Source organism: Rhododendron vialii, chromosome 3a, assembly GCF_030253575.1.
Source record: "Rhododendron vialii isolate Sample 1 chromosome 3a, ASM3025357v1".
Taxonomy (NCBI): domain Eukaryota; kingdom Viridiplantae; phylum Streptophyta; class Magnoliopsida; order Ericales; family Ericaceae; genus Rhododendron; species Rhododendron vialii.
In genome coordinates this window covers 10399428-10422400 of record NC_080559.1, presented here as the reverse complement: position 1 = coordinate 10422400, position 22973 = coordinate 10399428, and the positions used below count along the sequence as shown (strand labels likewise).

The 22973-nt window shown below is 43.9% G+C and overlaps 2 protein-coding genes and 1 long non-coding RNA gene across 7 annotated transcripts in view; all 3 read left to right on the top strand.

Annotated features, from left to right (window-relative positions):
- Nucleotides 1–10519: 10519 nt before the first annotated feature.
- The window catches only part of LOC131318400 (pyruvate kinase 2, cytosolic-like), a 39125-nt gene continuing 26671 nt past the window's right edge, over nucleotides 10520–22973 (top strand). Inside the window, exons 1-6 of the mRNA XM_058348119.1 lie at nucleotides 10520–10540; nucleotides 10639–11530; nucleotides 12318–12541; nucleotides 12897–12974; nucleotides 13234–13365; nucleotides 14251–14395. Coding sequence (XP_058204102.1) covers nucleotides 11527–11530; nucleotides 12318–12541; nucleotides 12897–12974; nucleotides 13234–13365; nucleotides 14251–14286 — 474 coding nt within the window. The 5' untranslated portion in view covers nucleotides 10520–10540; nucleotides 10639–11526 and the 3' untranslated portion in view covers nucleotides 14287–14395. The remainder of the gene's footprint in view (nucleotides 10541–10638; nucleotides 11531–12317; nucleotides 12542–12896; nucleotides 12975–13233; nucleotides 13366–14250; nucleotides 14396–22973) is intronic.
- On the top strand, nucleotides 14404–18879 carry LOC131318401 (uncharacterized). 3 transcript variants are annotated; one of them, XM_058348121.1, is made up of 5 exons: nucleotides 14404–14796; nucleotides 16652–16752; nucleotides 16843–16902; nucleotides 17771–17824; nucleotides 17915–18879. In XM_058348121.1, exons 2-5 carry the CDS (start codon nucleotides 16737–16739, stop codon nucleotides 18118–18120), a joined length of 336 nt encoding a protein of 111 aa, XP_058204104.1. In that variant the 5' UTR covers nucleotides 14404–14796; nucleotides 16652–16736; the 3' UTR covers nucleotides 18121–18879. The 3 variants fall into 3 exon arrangements, with proteins under 3 accessions (XP_058204104.1, XP_058204103.1, XP_058204105.1); XM_058348120.1 differs by having other exon boundaries at nucleotides 14404–16752; XM_058348122.1 differs by having other exon boundaries at nucleotides 14404–16752; nucleotides 16843–16953.
- On the top strand, nucleotides 19109–21980 carry LOC131318402 (uncharacterized). Of its 3 annotated transcripts, none has more exons than XR_009197689.1 (4): nucleotides 19109–19297; nucleotides 19531–19604; nucleotides 21004–21098; nucleotides 21673–21980. It is a non-coding gene; the product is annotated as an uncharacterized LOC131318402 (long non-coding RNA). The 3 variants fall into 3 exon arrangements; XR_009197690.1 differs by having other exon boundaries at nucleotides 21008–21098; nucleotides 21673–21978; XR_009197691.1 differs by lacking the exon at nucleotides 19531–19604 and having other exon boundaries at nucleotides 21673–21971.

Here is a 22973-nt window from a genome sequence, read left to right as displayed (position 1 = left end):
CGTTCGATTCCCTCTGTGACGCCTTCATGGCACGGTTCGTAACGAGCAACAAGCACGAGAAGGAGATCGACTCCCTCTTAGCCCTCCGTAAGAGGAACGACGAAACGCTTCGGCAGTACGCCGGCCGTTATTGGGAGTTGTTCAATGAGATAGAAGGTTGCGACGGTGTCATCTCTGCCCGAGGATTCAAGCTCGGTCTCACATCCCAGGACGAGCAAGTCTACGACGACCTCGCTCGCCATAAGCCGAACTCTATGAAGGACCTTATGACTTGAATCGAGAACTGGTGTCAGCTCATCGAGTCCAAGGCAGAGAGAGGCATCGGGAAGCCTACAAGTTCAAAAGCGTTGAACACTTCGGTATCCATACCGGCCCCCGCACCTGTCTCAACCTCGAAGAAACAGGTCAACACGATCAAGCAGTCGCCGAGGAGGGGGCCGAAGCCAAGCGACTTCAACGCCGAAAAGACCGTCTTCACCATTCCCATCTACCGGATCATTGATCAAGTGAAAGATCAGCCTTTTTTCTCCTTCCCCAATCAAAAGCTCGGAACCGAAAATGGGAAAATCAAGAATCCCATCGTTCGATGCAGCTACCATAGCGAGCAAGGTCACTTCACCACAGCATGCAAGCCCTTCAAGGCCTACTTGGAACAGCTTGTTGCTGGTGGCCACCTCGGAAACTTCATCGATCACGAGAAGACGACGGCTCGGACACAGAGGACCGAATCACATACCGAGGAAGAGGTACAGACAATCAACGTCATACATGGTCCCTTGAACCCCGAAGCCGCTCGAGTCATCCGGGCAGAATTGAATGAAGCCTCCTCCTCCAAGCAGGTCATGATAGTTGGCCCCGAACCAAAGCGCCCAAGAACCGACGACGGCTCCAAATGGACGATAACGTTTACCGAGAAGGATCTCGACCGTGTCCAACTTCCCCACAACGACGCCCTCGTGGTCACGCTACGCATCGGAAATTTCAATGTCCGTCGCGTCCTCGTAGACCAGGGCAGCTCGGCCGAAGTCATGTACTACTCCCTTTTCAAGGATCTGAAGATTCCCGAGACCGACCTCCGTCCTTCCGAAGTTCCCCTTATCGGCTTCAACGGAGCTCCTGTCTGGCCCATCGGTATGATCACTCTTCCTGTCCGTACCGGCTCGGTAACGCTTGAAATAGACTTTGTGGTGGTCGACGTCCCTGGCCCTTACAACGCCATTGTCGGTCGAACCTGGCTGCATAGGCTTAAAGCGATTGCTTCCACTTATCACCAAGTGGTACGTTTCATCGGCACTAACGGGCACCAGGAAGACCTGTACGGAGACCAGACCGCGGCCAAGCAGTGCTACGTCAACGCTGTCCGAAGCACCAAGCAGACCCCCCGGGTGAATCTCATTGAAGCACCAGAAGCCCCAGTTTTGGAGGACGTCGGCAGATCCCCCGACGACAAAACCGTCGAAGATGTGGCCACAATCCCAATCACCGAGGACGGCTCCCGCTTCTTCCTTGTCAGTTCCTCACTTAGTGACACTGATCGGAACGAGACGGTAGCTTTTCTCAACCGAAACATTGAAGTGTTCGCCTGGACTCCCTACGAGATGCCGGGGCTCGACCCCTCTTTTATCTGCCACGAGCTCAACATCGACAAAGCCAAGCGACCGGTCGTACAGAAGGCACGACGGTCCTCTCCCATTCACTCCGAGGCCGTCATTGAAGAAGTCAACCGACTCCTAAACGCTGGGGCAATCAGAGAGGTCCAGTACCCCAAGTGGTTGGCTAACACCGTCGTAGTCAAGAAGAAAAATGGCAAATGGCGTGTCTGCGTCGACTACTCCAACCTTAACGATGCTTGCCCGAAGGACTTCTTTCCTCTTCCCCGAATCGACCAGCTTGTCGACGCCACCTCTGGCCACGAGCGACTCAGCTTTTTGGATGCATACCGGGGCTACCACCAGATCGCCATGAGCGAAGGCGATATCGAGAACACCGCCTTCATTACCCCCCACGGGATCTTCGGTTACCTCGTAATGCCCTTCGGTTTGAAAAATGCCGGAGCAACCTTCCAGCGAATGATAACCAAGATGTTCGAGCAATTACTGGGCGACACTATGCTGGCATACATTGACGACATGGTGGTTAAAAGTCTTCGTGCCGGTGATCATCTAACCCACCTTGCCGAAGTCTTCGAGATACTAAAGCGCCACAAACTCCGCCTCAATGCCGAGAAATGTGTCTTCGGCGTCAGCTCCGGCAAATTTCTCGGCCATCTTGTCTCCCGACGCGGTATTGAGGCCGATCCTTCCCAAATTCAAGCAATTGATCAGCTCTCGGCTCCCCACAACAAGCGCGATGTTCAGCGTCTAACCGGGATGGCTGCTGCTCTGAATCGGTTTATAAGTCGCTCCTCGGACAAATGTCAGCCATTTTTCGCTCTACTAAAGGGCAGCCGACGAAGCTTCAACTGGACAGAAGAATGTGACCGAGCCCTCCAGCGACTAAAGGAGTATCTTTCCACGGCTCCACTCCTCGTCACTCCAAGGGACCAGGAAGACCTGTTCCTCTATCTAGCTGTCTCCCCGCACGCCGTCAGCTCGGTGCTTGTCCGACAGGAGGGTCGGGAGCACCAGCCAATCTACTACTCCAGCAAAACCATGACTCCCGCCGAGACGCGCTACCTCCCCCTGGAGAAGCTCGTGCTCGCCCTAATCTCAGCCTCCCGAAAGCTTGCCCCGTATTTCCAGTCTCATCGCATCATCATCCTGACCGAGTTCCCCCTCAAATCTCTTCTCCGAAAGGCCGATCTCTCCAACCGAATTTCACAATGGGCCGTTGAGATTGCCAATTTCGAAATCCACTTTCAGCCTCGGACAGCAATAAAGGCTCAGGTTCTGGCTGACTTCATCGCAGAGCTTACACCGCCCAACGTATCTGCTTCGGCACCCCCACCGAGCACCGAAGCAGTACTCCAGGCCAACCCTAGCACAGCTTGGCAGCTCTTTCACGGAGATGTATGGAAAATGTACGTCGATGGCGCATCCAACAGCCGAGGCGCAGGTGCGGGCGTGGTTCTTCTCTCACCCTCCGGTGTCTTGCACGAAAGCTCCTTCTCCATCAATTTCCCAGCCTCTAACAACGAGGCCGAATATGAGGCGTTAATCTCCGGACTCAAGACTGCCGAAGCCATTGGCATCGAAGAGCTCGTCGTTTACAGCGACTCCCAGTTGGTGGTTAACCAACTCTCTGAAGAATACGAAGCTCGGGATGACCGCATGCGTACCTACCTAAGCGCCGCTGTCCAGCTCATTCAACGCTTTAAAGCAATCAGAGTCGAGCATATTTCAAGGGAACAGAACGCCCACGCCGACGCCCTGGCAGGTCTCGCTTCGGCATTCTCATGCACTGGGCACCGATCCATTTCCTTCAATTCTATTGACAAGCCCAGTTTTGAACTCGAAGACCTACAGAAGGAAGTACTCAACATAGAGCTCGGTCCGAGCTGGATGGATGAAATCGTCCTTTACCTAAGGGAAGACTCCCTTCCCACCGACAAAAAGGACGCCCACCGACTCCGCAACAAAGCTGCCCTCTTCTGGCTCAATCCCAACGGCAAGCTTTACCGAAGATCGTTTACCGGGCCGTACTTATTGGTTGCACACCCACATCAAGTTCCGGGCATTATCGAAGAGCTTCACGCCGGTGACAGCGGTTGTCACTCCGGTGGACGATCGCTCGCCCACCGAGCCCTCACTCAGGGATATTGGTGGCCGACAATGAAGAAGGACGCTGAAGAGTTCGTCAAGCGTTGCAAAAAGTGCCAGATGTTCGCTCCCATTATCCATCAACCGGCCCGGGACCTGAGCCCTCTCACCAGCCCCTGGCCCTTCTCCCAATGGGGCATGGATATCGTTGGAAAGCTCCCAGTCGCTCCGGGTGGATTCAAGTTCCTTTTAACCGCAACAGATTATTTCTCGAAATGGGTCGAGGCCGAGCCCCTGGTAACCATCGAAGAAACAGACGTCATCCGCTTTGTGTGGCGCAACATCATCTCACGCTTCGGTGTGCCGTTCGCCATAATTACTGACAATGGAGGGCAGTTTACAGGACAGAAGTACCGGGCTCTGCTTGACGAATACGGTATCAAATGGGACACGTCCACTCCGGCTTACCCCCAGGGCAACGGACAGGCTGAGGCGGCAAACAAAGCAATTTCATCCGGGCTAAAGCGACGACTCGAGTCACGGCGAGGAAAGTGGGCCGAAGAGCTGCCCAGGGTACTCTGGGGCTATCGTACGACGCCTCGGCGATCAACCGGTCGCACACCTTTTTCCTTGGCATTCGGAATGGAGGCGGTCATCCCACTCCAAGTCGGACTCCCAACAATGAGAACAGAAAATTTTGATGAGTCGGTCAACAACACCACCATTGCTTCGGACCTAGATTTAGCCGAAGAAGAACGGGACAACGCAAGGATAAAGCTCGCTTCATACCAACAGGAGGTTGCAAAGGGTTACAACCGAAGCGTGCGCCTCCGGTCGTTTAAGCCTGACGATCTCGTTTGGAAAAAGGTGGTGGAGAAGTCCAAAAAGCGAAAGTTAATGCCCAATTGGGAGGGTCCTTACCGAGTTCTCAAGCACCTCGGTTCGGGTAATTACAAATTGGAGAAACTGGATGGTTCCCCCATTGCTAAGTCATGGAACGCCAACAATCTGAAGAAGTTCTACGGATAGTGCTCGGCCACCGAAGCCCGTTTTGTCCTTATTACGTTGCATTTTCTTTTAAGAAAGTTTTGAAAGCAATCTGCTTATGTATTGACAATACCCCGAGTTTTAATGAGAATGCTCTTTGGCACTATTCGTACACTGATTGTTTAAATTACTTATACTTGGCCTATTCTTGCCCGGACCATTTTATACCGACTTCAGGGATATTATTCTCCCATAGGTGATACCCTCGGAGAAAAATCCCCACCAAGTCGCCCGGGCCTCTTCGGTCGTCTAAAATTCTGGTCACTCGCTGTAAGGATACTCGGCCTTTTTCTCCGAGCCCCTTACACCGACCCATCAGCAATTTCTCACTGTTCGGACTCGCCGCGTCACGAACCTATGGCAGAAGCCATACCACTTCATTACGCCGGCCTACGTCCCTAGCAGTAATACAATCCCGCGCCTGCTCGATAAGCTCATTTCTATTAATCAGCAGGGGCGTGCAATGTCAAAAGTTCATTACAATGAATGGTTCTGATTCGGTCCTACTAAGCTGGGGCTTCGGAACGAGTCACTTTTTCTTGATTGAACATCTTTTTTATGCTTGGCAAAACGATTCGGTTAACGCTTCGGTTAAACTTGTTTCTACAAACTTTTTAAGTCCCACCGAAGCAGGGGCATCATAACCTAAGGAGCAAACCAATCAAACAAGCATTTCAAAGATAAAAACATTCAAGAAAAGAAGAGCATTCATTCACGAACAATAAACAAAAGGGGTACTGCTTCAAGTATCAAACAATTACAATTCCTGGAACGGCAAACTCCAAATGTCCGGAGCCGTCCAGTAAACCGACCATTCAAGCAAAAATTAAAGTACTTTTTCAGTTACAAAATATAAAGTTCCTACGCTTCATCAGGGAACAGGGGCACTAAGGTCAGCTGGCTCCTCGGTCGCTTGGGGCTCCTGGATCGGCACCTGCTCGTTTTCCTCCTCCGGTAGCACGAGCTCTTCAGGAGGGGGCTCAGGCACGGTTCGAAGCTCCGAACCCTCTGGCAGAGTAAGCTTGCTTATCAAGGCCTCGTGGCCGTACCGAAGTCCGTCCAAGAACCGATCCCTGAAGAGCTCGGCTTCTATCTCCCGGACCTGCTTCTTATATTCTACTCCGGCAGCATCCCAGCCCTCATCGTAGCCTTTGTTCCTTGCAAACTCGACCTCCCGAGCCCCAGCAGCCCTCAATGTGTCAGCATCCTCCTCAGCTTTTTTGGCTTTCGCTTCGGCAAGAACCCGCTCCCGGTCGCACCGCTGAAAGTCGGCTAGGTAGAGGTCACAAGTCTCCCTCGCCACTTTCAGGTCGTCCTCTCTCTGAGCAAGTGTCTTCCTCAGCAGCTCCATCTCCTGCTCCCGTGCCTGGCACTGTTCGTTCACAGCGAGCACCCGAGCGCCGGCCTACCAACACAATTAAAATTGATCAAAATTCCAATAAAACGATCGAAGGAGTAAGAAAAGAAACTTTCAGAAGTAACTTACTTTCAGAAGTGCCTGCGCTATCTCTCCTGTCAGATCCACGGTGCACCCCTCAACAGCTCGGGCATCCTTCGGAAGAATACACGACCGAAGCAGCCCAAACGCCGTCCCAATGTTAGAAGACGCGCTATCAGCATGATGAATCAGGCGCCCCGAGTAGTGACGAACCTCGGGGGCCCAGGGGACCTCCCTCGCCGGAACGCGAGTCCTCGTCTCGGTTCCCCCCCGGCTCTCCACATCCCCCTCATCTCCTCGGGCCCCTGTTTCATCTATCAAGATCGGCTCCCCGCCCCTCCCTTGTCCGAAGCCTTCTTCCTCGGTGCGAGCCCTCTTCTCCGGCGGCTCCTGAGGAGAAACAAGGATCACCCTCGAGGTTCCGGTCCCCGGCGAGCCAACCCTGACGCCAGCACCCCGCCCTCGTGGCCTTTGGCGCCGAAGGTTGAGCACTTCCCTTCCACGACCGGTCATCTCTCCACTAAGTCCCGTCCTTTCTGGGGTCTCCCGGTCGATTTCTTCCCGGATCACGCCTCGGGGAACAGACTCACCAACTTCGTCTTCTGTCGCCCCGGCTCCTCCTCTCCTGCCTTCTCCTCTTCCTTGGTTTCTTCCTCGGCCACGTCCTCGTCCCCCTCGAGAAACTCCTTGCTGCCTCGGTTTCTTTTTCAAATAACCGGTGTAAGTCGGTTTGTATCCGAGCAGATCGGGTGCATACCGACTCGTGATAGGGATTGCGTAGGCCGCTGTTATTTGCGCTCGGTTAGCTTTTGCCCGAAGCTCTGCAACGATGCCCTCGGCTGAAAGATAGAGAATGGAAGAATCAGTATACAATGAGGAAAGAAAAATGTGCAAACATAAAGCTAAGAAGATGTTTCTACCGACCAGGAGCCCCGGTTTCGAACTGAACTGTGGTGGCTGTGTCCGCGCTCTCCCCGGGTCCAAACATAAAATTCCCGGTGACCGACACATAAATACTCGCCCACTCTTCCGAGTCAGGAAGATGGTCGATAAGGAAGGTGTCGTATCCCGTCCTACATGAGAGGTAGTGACGGTCGCTCTCCCGGTTAACTCCAACGAGGTATACACCGAAAAGCTCCTCGAGTCCGAACGTCAGGTTATATTGTCTCCTCAGCTCTATAATGCTCGTGATGATCCGGTAGGAGTTCACCGTCAGCTGAGAAGACGTGAGGGAGAGAGCTCGGAGAACCCTTCGGACAAACTGATGAAGGGGGAATCTAACGCCCCCCTCTGTGATAGCCATCAAGGGGAATATGAGTGCTCCCTCCCGGTGTGGAAGGTCCTTGGGGTCGCTGTTCGGTAAGATCCGAATGTCAACGTCATGAGGAACGCTGTATACCCTCTTAAATTCGGCATAAGAAGCCGAGGAGCCGTCAAAGTATTGATTTCGGTATGGGCATGGCCTCATCGCCCTCCTGCGTCCCCGTACCTCCTCGGGGGCATCGGCGAATGGACCCGGACCTTGGTTCGAGGTACTTGGGGCTTCCATATCTTGGGAGTCAAACGTCGTCACCTCACGAGGAGCTCTCGAGGGTTCAAATGGTTCAACGCAGTCGATTGGAGTCCGGAAGAATGCCCTCTCCCGAAGTGTCTGGCGAATGTCCTCGGGAATTTCAACAGGAGAAGAACCTGAACTACCGGAACTGTCCGAAGAGAGCTCGATGACCATTCGCTTCTGCCTAACCAAGGAAAGGAATACAAAAACCCGTTAGCTATGTGCTCAGGGAAAAAATCAATGTCTAGCGCTCAGTGCGGAATGGTCATCGCTCCCCGGAGTCCTCGGACAATCGTTTCCTATAAAGGCGTTTCCCTCTCGGAAGAATTTCTAAAAACAGAAGTCCTTTCCCTTGGGATCAGGGTGAGTCTAGGTCTCGGGATGAGTTTTGGCCTCGGGATGAATCTAGGTCTCGGGATGAGTTTAGACCTCGGTAATAGCGTTTACAACGCTGGAGAAGCCCAGCGCCGCCTTGAACCAGACGGTGGCGAGCGGTTGCTCAGCCGTAACAAGTGCAAGAAAACGGCGAAAAACTCAAAACAATGGTCAAAACGTGAAGAATAAAGCAAGAAGGTCGACATACCTCAAGTTTGTGCAAGATCTCCCAACCAAAACGATCGAAATCTCGACTGAAAGCTGGAAGTATACGGCGGCGGCGGTTCGACTTCAGAAGCAGAAGAAAGGGTGACGGTCTCACCTCTGTCTCTCCTATTTATATTGATAGAGATGGAAAGCTGCGCGGGAAACGAAGCGTCGTGCATTGAGCCGTTAGATCATCGACATGTGTTATCATCGAACGACTAGTATCAAGGACTCTGCACCGAGGACAGGCGCCGGATATTCGGACCTTAGGCATGTTGACGCGTGTCACCGAAGCGACGTTTCGTACCAATCAACTGGCATGGCACGTGCCGAGGCAGCTTTTTGATTCTGAGATCTCGGCAACAGTTGACACGTGGCTCTTCTCTGGCGCGGGTTGAACGAAATCTACCGAAGCAACTTCACCCTTCGGTTATTCTCTAAAAAGAAAGATCAAGGCCTGATGTCTCATACGATAGGATCAAGACCCTGAAGCAGAGGTGCAACGCTCCAGGGACTTGAGGGGCTATTGTGGAGGCTTCGGTAATCGTCTCGGTAATATAACCGGACCACCATCAACCGAGGCCTCATATTGACATGGGCCTGTGTATATCTTTCTATTTACTCGCTCGGAGTCAAGTCTCCTGTTTACACTTCGGCTAGTTACCGAGGTGTACATTCCGCTTGGGACTTTTGGCAGAATGCAGCATAGCAGGAGGGGACCATGAGCGATACGTGGCGAAAAGGATCATCTGCCCATGTGCTTCGTAACCGTCTTATCCCGTGGCGTCATCTATGATGTCACCAAGGGCGGTTACCTAAGCGTGACCTCCACGCACTGGCTTGGAGCCCAAGTTAACCTAGGTCTATAAATACAAAGGGATATTCATCTTTGAGAGGTATGCCATCTTTCCTAACCCTAGACCTAAAAGCAACTCTCCTTACATTTAACTTGATCGTCGGAGGGTCACTAGGCTATTCCAGCCTTAGTGACTTGTTGCAGGTTCAGCGGCGGAGGAACAGAGCAGCGGAAGAGAAGTACTAGTTCAGGCCAAGGTCCCTCCTCCTAAATCGAACCCCTACAGAAATCGCACATTTTTGTGATGAATCACACACTAATGTGTTTATTTTATTTAGGAGCTTTTTTTCACGTGGTTCTCTTGTGACCTTTGAGCAATTGTATATTGATGTTTCAGATATTTGTGCTTTTTTATTAGGAGTTGATTTTGGCAAATTTTTTTGCTCAACAAAAAAAAATAAAAAATCAATTGCTGAGTTTAACTTTTTGTCTTATTTCTATTTGAAATTACAACAAATTCTCACACTGCGCTTGCGCTCTCAATCCTCGCTCTCGCAAACCTTAATTGTTTGAGATGTATTTGAAGACGCTTTCACACTCGCGATTGAGCACACGTATTTGTCTTATGAGACTTAGAATGTGTTTCACTAACTAAAATAAATATTATTTATTTGACTTATTTTTTAAATTAAAATTGATATATTATGAGAGTAGTCAAAACACCGTCATACATTAATACCGGAGTAAAAAACAAATCAAATTGCTGTTGGTGCGTCGTGGAAACGCCACTAGCTCGTTCATCTCGACGTCTTTTTTTTTTTCAACTGTACTTGCACAGATAATTTTACACATATCTTGCGCATACATTTTTGTGGGGCCCATATCGGGGTCTTACAAAATGATCCGAACCGCTCATATTTTTAAAAATATTTTTTGAAGGGTTCCTGTAAAAAATCAACTCCAACAGATATCAGTAAAGACTTTCTCAGAATTCGTAAAGCAAAACAAAATGATTCGCCCTACGATTTCTGAGAAAGCTCTTACCGATATTCGTTGGAACTGATTTTTTACAAGAACCCTCCAAAAAATATTTTTAAAAAGATGAACGGTTCAGATCATTTTGTGAGACTCTGACATGGGTCTCATAAAAATATATGTACAAGATATGTGCAAAATTCTCTGTGTGAGAGTCATTTCTGTTTTTTTTAAAAGAAAAAAATAATCCACCCAACGGACAGATATTCGCTCTTTCAATTTGCAAACAAGCTGATTACCAAAAACAAGTTTTTATTTATTTTAATAATAATAATATAGAGATTATAGAGAGAAAATTCTTGCAACATAGCTTTACTTTTGAAACGCTCTTCCCAGTTCAAAAAACAAAGTTCTTGAACCAGAGCGGGAGGCAAAAAAGGGGTTTCTAGGTTTCCTATTTCTTCCTCCTTGTAAACCCCCAATCTACTCTTCTCTCGCATTCTTCGTACAATTTAAACAGATCTCTCTCTGTACTTTCTCTTTCTAGATCATACTTCGAGAAAAAAACACACGCGCACATACTCAGGGGCGTCCGGAAGCGGCTGTGGGGCAGGTACGCGGCCGAAATCAGGGACCCCTTCAAGAAGACCCGCGTGTGGCTCGGCACCTTCGACTCCGCCCGCGCCTACGACTCCGCCGCCCGCTCCCTCCGCGGCTCCAAGGCCAAGACCAACTTTTTCCCTTTTGCCCTCCCCTATCCCCGATCTTATTACCAACAAAAAACCAACTGGAACGATCACCTGATAAACAAACAATCAGGTCCAATCACGTCCCAACACGAGTAGTCTCAGAAGCACCGTGGAGTCGTCCAGCGGGCCCAGGCCCTCGGTTACGGCGCGGTCGATGAGGGCGGCTCAGCAAGAACATCGGTTTAAACCGCCAGTTCGGCCGGAGGAGTGCCGGAGCAACTGCGACTCGTCGTCGGTGGTCGACGATTGTTGTCGGAACGATCTCATGTCGAGGTTTCAGAAACCTGTAAGTATTTCCGTTTTATCTCAACCTGGCGCGGCCGGTGCACTCTCTCTCTCTCTGGGTTTCCTATTTCTTCTCCCACATTCTACTTTTCTCTCACGTTCTTCCACAGTGTAATCAGATATCTCTGTACTTTCTCTTTCTTCGAGAATAAAATACACACACAAGCGAGCGCACTCTCTCTCTCACACACACACTCTCTCGATATTTTCCCTACTACATTGCCTGCATTGGTTTAAAGAAAAAAGGAAAATTGCTCTGCTTGGTGTTTCTGCGTGGTTTTGGGTAGAGTAAAAGGTGCCGTACAAATTTTGATGCAAGTTTGGTGTTAGTTTACGGTTTGCAGGTGATTAAATTCCCCCTGGAAGATGTTCACTGAAGGTCTCCACAACAGTGTCCTCCAATGGGTCAGAGAGGTTTTCTTATTTTAATACTCAATATGTTCACATTCTCCTACATGTGTGGGTACGTATGTGTGTTTTCGTATGATTGTTTATACGAATATTCTATCAGTTTGAGACTGAGGGGTTTACATACGCTATGTGTTCACATTCTTCTCTCCGATTGATAGATAGATACAAATGTGTGTGTTTTTTTGTGTGTTCATATGATTGTAGATAAGAATTTTCTTAACCACATTGAAATTCAGGGTTTACATGCTCATCAATCGTTCAAAATTTTGCATGTGTTCATGCGTGTTTGTGTGTGTTTTTATATGTTTGTTTCCAGAAATTTCTTGAAATTCAGGATTCTCTGATTGCAATATTTGTCCAAAATATTTTCCGGTTTCTAAAACCCTACCCAGTGATGACATTAATGACAGTCGGATTGGTTAGTTTTGTTTAGGCCCCGCATTTGGTTGCTGAGAAAACTAATGGAGAATTAAAATAAAAAGGTAACTGATTATTTTTTTATGTGGCTTTCTCCTTCTTCATTTAGCTCTACTTATCCTTGGGCCTTATAATATACAAGTAGTTGTTAGCGATCGGGAGTTCTTTTTGTCAAAGGAATTGTGAAAGCCAGCCACTTACGCCATAGGGCTGAATTAATAACATGAGTAAAATGAAATTTGAAGGTACTGCTGGTTTTGGTCTACAGGAGAATGCTTAGCGAAGTAGTTTTGAGATTATGTATGATGACATCTAAAACATTGGAAGTTGCTGTTATAGCTTCTTAGTTGTTCCTTTCCCCCAGGATTCTGGGCAAGCATTCTTTTTCGGAACAAAGGAAAGGAGCTGAGGTTATATTGTTGGTCAACGCAGGTTATGCTAGATACAATGGGTTCGGAGTTGCAGGTTGTCAACAACACTGAGAAAACTCTTCAGCTTCAGGAGCATGGTAAAGTTATTCTGACACCTGATCATGGCCAGGAAGCTTCTTCTGAAATATTACCAATCAACTTTTCCGGACTGTCAAAGGTATGAATACTTGCATCTCTCGAACATTATCTGGAATGAGAATTTATGGCCTTTACAATGCCTTAATGAGTTAATTGACTGCATGGATATAGTAAAAGCATGTTGTTGGCATCCAAACGTGTACCAATGGTCCATTCCGAGTCTTGTTTTTGTTACTTCAGGAGTTATTTGTCCACTAAAAGTTAGTACGCACTTGACTGTTTTATGAATGTGCACGTAATCACCGGAACGCAATTGGGACCATGGTTCCATCACATTGTAGTCACATGGTTGTGTTGGTGTTGTATACTTTTATCCATCTCATCATACTAGAGTGCAAACTCCATCCTTACGAGGCTTTTGATGTGTTTTTCAGGCAGTGAAGAAGGGTGACACCATCTTTGTTGGTCATTACCTGTGTACCGGAAGTGAAACTACTTCTGTTTGGCTGGAGGTAGGAGGAAAACTGTCCAATGGTTGTCATAGAATAGGCTTTCTTGTTTGTGTGCATGTCCTTTGTGTATTGGGTAGGGTACTTATGGTGTACGTTAATGTTTTTGCATTATATTTCAACTCAAAATCTGAATCCAGCATTTGCTAGTTGCTAGTAAGTTGAAGTCAACGTATTTTGGATATTATGAAGTTAGAAGTCAACAATAGTTTTCGAATATATAATTTTGTCCTTGTGTGTATCATTGACTTGGGTTGAGCAGGTAGATGAAGTGAGAGAGGAAGACGTGGTTTGCGTGATAAAGAATATTGCAACATTGACAGGCTCATTGTTCACCCTGCATGCCTCTCAAGTTCATATTGATTTGCCAACCCTCTCTGATAAAGATAAGGAGATGAGTCCTGCTCTTAAACACTGAATTCTGTTTCTGTTTGTGCAACCTTTCATGCAGAGGAAATGGATGTAATACATGAATGTGGAACAATGGATACCATTCTGTGCAGAATTTGTGTGGAGTTTGCGTGTTTAGCTCACTGCTTGCCATTAAGATGAAGGCTACTGCATTTGCGATTTATTTCCACTTTGATGCACTGCTTTTAGAGTGTGGAGTAGATATTTGTCGTATCTTTGTTTGCGAGGGGATATGTAAGTTTAGTCATGCAGAAACTTCAAATAAAATGGGTTAAATTCGTTGTTTGTTGCCATTGATTGTGACAGTGCAATTATATGCTTTATCTGACCCCCTATTCAAACCCTGACCTTTAGTCATTAAGGTTCTTTCATGTTTTAAGACAATGATTTATCTAAAGTAACCAGTTTATGTAAGGTAATTGATTTTCACACTGCCCTTTATACCATTTGCACTGCTTTTTTGTCTGCAGTAACGTGAATTTACAACGTTCTTTCATGTATGGAAAACTGAACAAGCAAAAGGGCAATATTGTAATTTCACATGAATAACGTAAAGAAGAGAGTATAAATTAGGGCAGAATGAAAATCACTACCCCTTAGATAATTTGCATCTAAGATGTGCTGCGCTTGTGTTCCTCACTTGCTGCCATGACTTTGTTGCACAATGTATCGAGGAGTAATCTATGAAATGGTAGGGTTATGTGTGGTAGTGTCTATCGTCTGATATTACTTTACTCATGAGTGAGAAATTTCAACATCTTTTATAGTTTGGACATCGTTTTTTTACTCGTGTGATATTTTGGATGGAGTATTTGCACATGTTATTTGGTATGAATTCTTGTGATGTATACCGTTGTGTGATTTGCAGGTGTTCTTATTTCAAAAGGTTGCTGTTTACAAGTGAAACATGGGTGGAAAACCTGCTATGGTAACTCGAGTTGTCGATAGTATGACAGGAAATCGTAGGCCAACTTGTACAGAACCAACTGATGTTGCCAATGCTGTATTAGATGGTAAGCTTCTTTCCTGATCAAAGGTGCTACTTGCGATTCCTTTGCTAGCTGCACATTAAGATCCTCCTAAACATTTCATGTTCTGCATCTCATTCTGTGTGCTTATGTAACATAACCTTATCACGTAGTTGATTCTAGTAAGCTGACTATGATTTGGAGATGTATGCTTAAATCTTCCCTTTATAGTCTAGTAAAATTTAATAGGTATTTTAGAAATTGGACAAGGTAGTTGTTTGATATCTATGACAATTGACAAGTACAATGCTTGAATGTCTGGGACATATTGTCTTTTCTTACTTGTGCTTAATGTGTTCAAGAAGTGATGGGATTCTTCTTGGTGCTGAGACTTTGCGTGGATTATACCCTATTGAGACAATTTCCATGGTAAAATCTGTGCGGAGGTAAATTACCACCTCAATGTGTCTATAAGATTATGTTGCTTGATTAGATTTGTTGTTAATTGCAAGAAGCTTATACTTTTTTCTTTGGGTGAGTGCTAGCTAATACTCCTAGGAATCTGGATTCAAAGTTTGGATTTCATTACTTTTGAAAGCTCTGTCCCTTTTTTCTTTTGTCCATCTGTTTGTCCTGTTTAATTGCCAATCTTGCTACATTATTCGACCTCTCGTGGTCCTGTCAGCTGCTAAATTCTGAAAGCTAGCTTATGTGATGCTGCACGGATATTTCCGATGTTTGGATTGTGAGTTTGTTACGTGGTAGATTTGGCAAATATTTTGTCTATCTCAAAAAGCTTTTGCTTGTGGTAGCATATGGTTGGTTGTATTTCACACCAACAATTACTCCGTGGAATAGCCGTCAAGTCCGAGATCGTCCACGGGGAATAAAAAGCCAAGTTACGGTAGATACCATATATTTCTAATATAATTTTTAGAGTGAATGGAAGTTTGATTTAAGAAAACTAAAACCAACTACGTAATGTTGTGAAAAGATGAGAAGGAAATCTAGGGTTTTGAATCCACTTCTATCGCCTATCTAGTATATATTCTTCTGGTTCACTATTCGGATTAATATGATTATAGCCAGGGATTGCAATCCCTGCCGATAATTGGCAAGAAAATAATCTCAATTTGTGAGCCGGCATAGGCTCTCACATAGCACAAATCGTCTTACTAGTACGACCTGTATCGATACACAGATTGTCTGATAGCGCGACTTGTCTTACGGGTATAATTCATCTCAATCACTCAAATCTCATATGCAAGAAAATCATTGCATGACCTGTGTTTGAAATCTTGAACAAACACGAAATAGATAGAAATATTGAAATCATTTTCATAGACTGAAAAAGGGTTCTTGTATACAATTTTATATGAATAGAAAACCTAGAAACATTACAAAACAAAGCTACTTGGGAAGTTGGAAGGAAGCTTCATCTTTACCCTATCTAGGGTGTTTAGCCACTCATGGAGGGAATCTTCAAGGTCTCGCTGATGGGAGCCATGGGGATCTCTTCTTGATTTTAGCCGCTCTCTAGACCTCTCACAGTAGTTTCCACTTTCCACCCCTCCAAAAAACAAACTAGGGTTGCACTGTCATAGTTCTTGTTCTTCAAAACCCTTTAAAATATTGACTTCGTAAAAAATTCAGCCCTTGTTGTTTTGGCCTAAAAATTGTATGCTGAGCGTTCGAACGGCGGTGACCTCCGTCTGATTTTTGCATATTTTACTCTGCTTAAGGGCATGTTTTGACCTAGTAAACGTCCGAATTCGGAAATCGCTATTTCACCCAAAGTTGTGGCTCTTTTGTGCTTTCCAAAGACAAAAGACTGCTGAGGCACTTTGAATTTGGGAACCAAATTTTTGGTTTTTCCCTTCCAAATGGGGATTGTTTTATACAGTACTTTCTCAACAGATCTCGAGTATATCCAGGACTTCTTGCTTTTCTTCTTCTATCTCCTCCAAGGCTTTCCACCTTTTTGGAAACCATCCAAAAGCCTCTCAGTGCTCTCACAAGCCGCAATTCACATCTAATAATTCTCGAAACTTGAAAACATGTGAAACAAGTATCACATTGGCCTTGTATTTAGTAGTTGCTAGTCCAATAGTTTTTTGGATCTTGTTTTGAGATTCCTTTAATTGTTCCCTTGCTGTATTAGCTGTTTGTGTTGTGATTGGATGAATGGCTTGCATTATCCTTCGAGGTTGTTCGTTGGGTACATTCTCTTCACAAAAGTGTTTTGAAGGTATTTAATTCCTTGACTCAATAACTCATTGACTAACTTATGAAATCTATAAGCGATGCATACTTGGATTGTTGAGAAAGAGAATTTACTTCCTATATTTGCGAAGGGATCCCATGTGGGGAGATGTTCGTCAGATAGATGTCAATCTCTCGGGGTACATACTAGACTCTTAGGATACCTCTCAAGGTTTTTTGAAAGTGTCTATGGGTAATTACTACTCTCTCCTTGTCTTTGTTAATTGTAGGATATCCATGCCTAATGACCAAGCAAATGACTATCAAGAAGAAGTTGGCGTCCATACAGAGTACATTCGATTTGGGCTGATCGGAAATATAACACTATTTGTATTGTTTCGGTATCAAATTTTTTCCACAAACTATAGATCTCTTGCTAAAGGTTTTCGGACTCTTCTTCTATTGAAGTTAAAAGGTCACACACGATTGTTCTTTCCTTTCTCTTGGGCTTTTGTATTTTAGTACATAACTTGCTTCTGTTCGACTATTACAAGTATAGTTCTTCCATTAACACACAAAGCAAAAAAGAAAAGATAAGAAAGTACTCCCTCCGTCCCTATTTAATTGTCTGCTACGGTTTTGCGTGCATTTTTAATGGCTTATATCTCGATGTATATTGCTAAAAATGTGCAATATGGATCTTGTTTGATAGATCTCAATTTTTTCTATTATGTTTTATGTTTTTGAAATTATTGTCTTATAGAAAAAATTGAGATCTATCAAACAAGATCCATATTGCATATTTTTAGCAATATACGTCGAGAGATATAAGCCGTTGAAAATACATGCAAAACCATAGCGGACAATTAAATAGGGACGGAGGGAGTATCCAACAAATTTGGAGGTTTCACACGCTACTAATGATGAAAATCCTAGTGCATCTCCTTTTTGTGGTTCTGCAGGAGAAATCAGGCCTTAGGTTGAATCACAAGATAATACTGGACTGTAGAAGTGTGACCAGCCCGTGAAGCTTGTAAAATGTTGTGCTGGTTTTTCTTTTCAGTTGCTGCCATATTTTGTTATTCGTGTGTATGGTTTTTAGAGTTTAGATTCTGGAATATACCAATAAGCAAGACCCATGCTTTGAGTTGTTTCAAGCTTTTATAACTGAATTTATTTGAATGAAGGTTGGACTTAGGCATTTTGTTTGTATTACAGGAGTGCTTCACCCTCTGGTTTTGTCCGAGCTCGCCTCCCTACCTTTCATGCCAGGTATTTCTTGCTGATTGTAAATTGTTGAGTTCATGACTTCCTAGTTCTTAGATATTTTTTATGTTTTCTTAATCCAATTCCGTGCACAAGGGCCGTGGAGTGCTGTGATTGCTTATGATGCATGTGTTCGGCTGTGCCTTCTTGCGTTGGCAAAGCAATGCATGGAAGCTCCCATGTTCTTGAAAAATGAATGTGCACTATTGCGCAACATATTTAGGGGAGTTCATGTTTTTTTCTTTTTCTTGCTGCCAGTATGCTATCATTTTGCAATTTCTCCTTATATCTCAGAATATTAGTGTTTTAAAAACCCCAGATAGTATTAAAGGGATCATAGCAATAACTAAAATGGTAGCTCTTCATGGAGCAGAACTATTGTTTGAACTAGTTTCATGATTTTAGGATGAGTGATATGGCTAAGGTATAATAGTGTGGTTACTTTTAAGTTATTTTGATTCCTTCTGTATTTAGTTTCTTTGTAGCTTTTTGAGATAAGCATATTCTTCACAAATACTAATCATTTACGTGAGCATTATGTCCAACCTTTACGTTCATCTCACACGTATTCCAGTTTTGAACTTACCATATGGGCTATTGCATATGTTCTAAACTAATTACCTTGGAGCAAATTACTTGCGGAAGAAATTACACCTAATATAGAGTTTTGAATCCATAAGGTGCTAGTTATCTCTCTCCCGTAAAGACTAAAAACCTTGAAGCCAATTGAATGGCTTTCCAATTTTTTGTTCGATTTTTCCAATTGAGCCCCTCGCTACATTCGTCGGGGTGCATTTTGGTAGATTTGTGTCCTGGTCAGGGGTAATGACGTCCATCAACCTAAGAATCTTTTGGTCCTTGAGTGGTGTCAGCATCTAAACATTTTTGGGGTTTCTCTCTCTGCCTCTCAGAGTTTGTAGATGTTTCTAGACTAGTTACGCAACAACTATTGATCACAGAAGACTCTCTCTCATCTATCTGAGATGAGACCCGTCGGTATTAGGGTTAGGGCGTGACAATTTCTTTCCGTTGTCGAAATCTCAAATGAATCATCGGCGTGATCGATTTCTGAATCAGAAGTGAAATTCGTTTGCAACGGTTGTCGTGTTTATTGTGTAATTTAGGTTTTCGTTTTGCACGCAGTCTTCCGGTAGGACATTGTCTGGATTTCGTACACACTGAACTCAAAACTGCAATATTGTTTGTTCTAGATATACGTGCATAGGTGTTTTTTTGTGTTTTGCATTTCAGTTTCTAATTTAGTTTATATATTCATGTACAAATGAGAGAGAACAAAAATTGTCCTATGAGCTTGAACAGTTACGAAAGCGGTGGCGGTGGAATAAACCATATTGTAGAACAAAGGAGAAGAAGCAGGACATACGAACGAACGATGCAAATCAACTAAACTAAAAGGACAACCAAGAACCGTGCCATCGAGAACCAACTCATCATGCCTTAGAGCACCTACGTTGCCAGGTTCTATCCATGTTTTCCGCCATGTACTGGTTCTCATCTTAAGCGTTATTTGGTAGTGTGATTACGGCTTTAATCGACATATGCTCCTTTTGCTATCTGCCTATCTCTCTCTCTGACCTAAGAATTTATTGAACTTTTTGCTAGATGATTCTTTTTCGTTTCTTCAGATTTCTTATTTTCTTATTGATCTCATTGGAAGTCCTAAATTTCTCGCTTATTTCCAGACCAGACAGTTCCTGATGCAATTGTCACACGCGAGTGGAATCTCGGGTCATTCTTCCTGGTAGTTGTTTTTTACTTGAGGAAGGTGCAATTGGGCTCCATCTCGAAATTATGATTTTACTCTTTCATGTATGCATACGTAACTGGGTTTGTTCGATTTCCATTTTTCATTTTGCTTATTGAACTGGATTTATTATGTTTTCGATCTTGCTTACGAAGAAATTTACTAAGCTGCTGCTGAGAGGAACTGCGGAAAGTTACAAAATCATCTAGCCAAAAGTCGATTTTGTTGAATGTTTGTTGCTTGACCCAAATTGAAACTATTTTACCGGCATAGTTTATAACCTGGTATCATTTACATGTTCCCTTCTGGCAAAGAGGGATGTTCTTTTATCAATTATGTTGCCATTTGTGGTGTTCAAAAATACATAGTTTGGAGCTATAAAAATTAAGTCTTAAGGCAGGCTACAATTTATTTATGTATCCGTTTTCACTAACACATGTTGGACTTTATGCTTGTTCATCGCAGTTCTTATCATTGATAAGATATATAGTCAGATCTCTTCCCTTGTAAATTTTTAGACTCTTAAGCATTATGGTCATAATATTTTCGTACTTTTGGATTCTAAATTTTTGTTTTCCCTATTTGGTTTGCTTGCTTATTGCTTGGGTGTGCTCAAGAGTGCACTTTATGTTTATTCATATTACATTCTGAATATAGATCTTGAACTATAAACCAAGGACATTATAGGATAAAGAATTCAACTTATATACAATAGCGAAAACTATGGCAATCAATAATCGTTTTTTCCATGAAACCTGGCATTTGAACAAAGTGGAAGTTATGGAACTTGGAGTATTAGGTAGGAATCATGTTTACAAAAAATCATTAGTTTATTTTCTCTTTTATATGCTCTGAATTATTGTTCATGGAATCCATGGTTCAGAGCTGATTTGAATAATGATCGTGCATTTTTTTGCATTCCACATGAAGGAAACATTGCCACAAAAGGTTGATGTCATTTCACCATTTCCTGACTATTGGTTCTTCACTGCCACGTTTTCTTATGACCTAAAGTCACATAAGGTGGGCACGTGAATGAAAGTGAGTTGAGCGTGAAAACGCCTTTCAATAACAACCCATAGGATGCCTTTCAATAACAACCGATAGGACCCATACTACTAAATTTCATAAGATAGAGAATTGAAACTTGAAAGCAAGAGTGGGCAGCACGAATTGTAAGTGAGAGCGGAGTATCCTACCAGTGGATTATATGACCTAGGTTATGAGTTATGACTGAAAAAACTTCCTCAAAAGCCTTTTAACTTCACCCTATGTAGCACTTACTGGTGGCTTTACACTTTACGGACTAGAATTTTGCCTGATTTGCATCTTTTTTGTCCTTTATCTTGAGAAGTTATTGCGTCAGAAGTTCAAGTTTTGGAGCTTGATATTTTAACCCTCCAATATCTTTTATTGATAGCTAGAGCATCAGAATAGCGGCGTTGAACCAGTAGTTGCTGCAAATTGAACAATGAAGTTCAACAATGAGGCTTTCAGTTCTATGAAAAATGCACAGTAAGTGTATCCCCTATATTGTTGCCAAATGCTATTAGTTGAACATGGGCTTGTGTCACTTTTCCCATTCTTAACTGAAGAGAACTTCTAAATATTTAATTGCTTTCATTGCCTTTTCATTCTATTGAATGCTAATAGAAGAAATCTAATGGAGGTATTTGATGCAAGTGCCACAATTTATGTCTTTTTTTGTCTTGAAATTTTTGGCTTATGGGCGAAATTAAAGGCTGAGGAAAGCTTATTGTTTAGGACTTTCATTTTGATGATTTTTGGGTTTTTGCTTTCAGTATGAGATTTTTTCCATCTTGATGCTTTTTGGCCTAGAAAGCCGGAAAAAATATCTAAAGAATAAATTATGTGGATCAGGTTAATTCTCAATACTTTTCTACGAACTTTTTCACGGTAGATAAAGAGTTATTCGTAATTAGTTGATGCCCCTTTCGTGCTTATACAATACAGAGTTGGCTTTGTTGCATTCTCCCATCCTTCAACTTCTCGACAACATGAAAGATGGTTGAGCTTTCACTAGATTCTCTTTTTGGGTGATAAAAGTTAATTTAGTTCTACTTTACAGGTGCTCAATCTTTTTAGAAGAATACTAAGAGAAGCAAGTACTCAGACTCATGCTTAAGTTTCGCCACAGTTTTGATCTCTCTTGCATCAATGTGTGGTGGAGAAAACAGTCTACCTGTCCAATTTGTTGGTTGCCCTCACAAGAAACATTGGGCACAAAGCATATCGGAGATTTTGATGGAGCATTCTCAGCAATGGATACAAAGAGGTGCTGAAACTTTTGATTCACAGATCTTTTGCTTTGTATAATTTGCATCCCTTTTGTAATCAGCTTCCAGGTTTTGATTCCTATTTCTCATACAATTGATTAAACTCTAAATTACTATCTTTCTATGTTACATTGATCCTTCATTTTGGCTCAAGTTCCCGTGTCGATGTGTCCGACACCCATCCTTTTGGACACTCGGATCCTCTAATTGTTAAGATACTTACAGAAAAGGACTATCAAATTAGCTAGAAAAGCGTTATTTCGAGTATTTTACATAGACAAGAAATAGGGAAATAGCAAAAACATAATTTTCTTAACACTTTATTGTTTAACTACATTTATAAAAATAGTTTACGGTACGTAATCTGAGAAAATTATGCAATATATAATACAAAAACGAGTCCAGGACATATCCCCGTACCTATACCCAAGTTGGGGACACATCCACATATCCTAAGATTTAAGTTTAGGAAGGTCCGACGCTTGGACTCGCACCCGCACCCGAGTCAATGTAACATAGCAGTATCTTTTGAGAATGAATAATTTCTTCTCTTAACACAAACATTACAGGCACGAGCGATAATATCAAATAACCAAAATTTGATGTTGACTCAAACCCAAACTCAAACTCAAATTCCAAACAGTGGCGGTACCTGGTGGTTGGCGGTGGCAACACTGGTTGTTGGCGCTTGAGTTGGAGGAAGCTGATGGTTGTTGGCAGTGGTTAGAGGCAGCGAAGGGCTTTCAAGGACAAGATTTGTTGAAGGAAGAGCTTCCGGTAAAGCAAGAGTGTGGTTAGAGAGAGGTCCGAGGAGTAAACGGGTGTATGTGAAAAAGAGTGACACTCATTTTTGTTTGGTCATAGTTTAGTTCTAAGAATGAGAATCTTGGTTTATGAGTTTGAGTTGGAAAGCGAAGCTCTAAACGAGCGCTTGCTTCCTTCTTGGTCCTTTTCTTCTAGTCGGTAATCAATCTATTTCTTTCACTTCATCGGCGCTAACCCCTCCATGTTTAAAACAATCTTAGTGGCTAAAAGAAATGCTCATGTTGTTTATCCCTATTCACAGGGACTTTGTGTTTTCGGATTTAAAGTT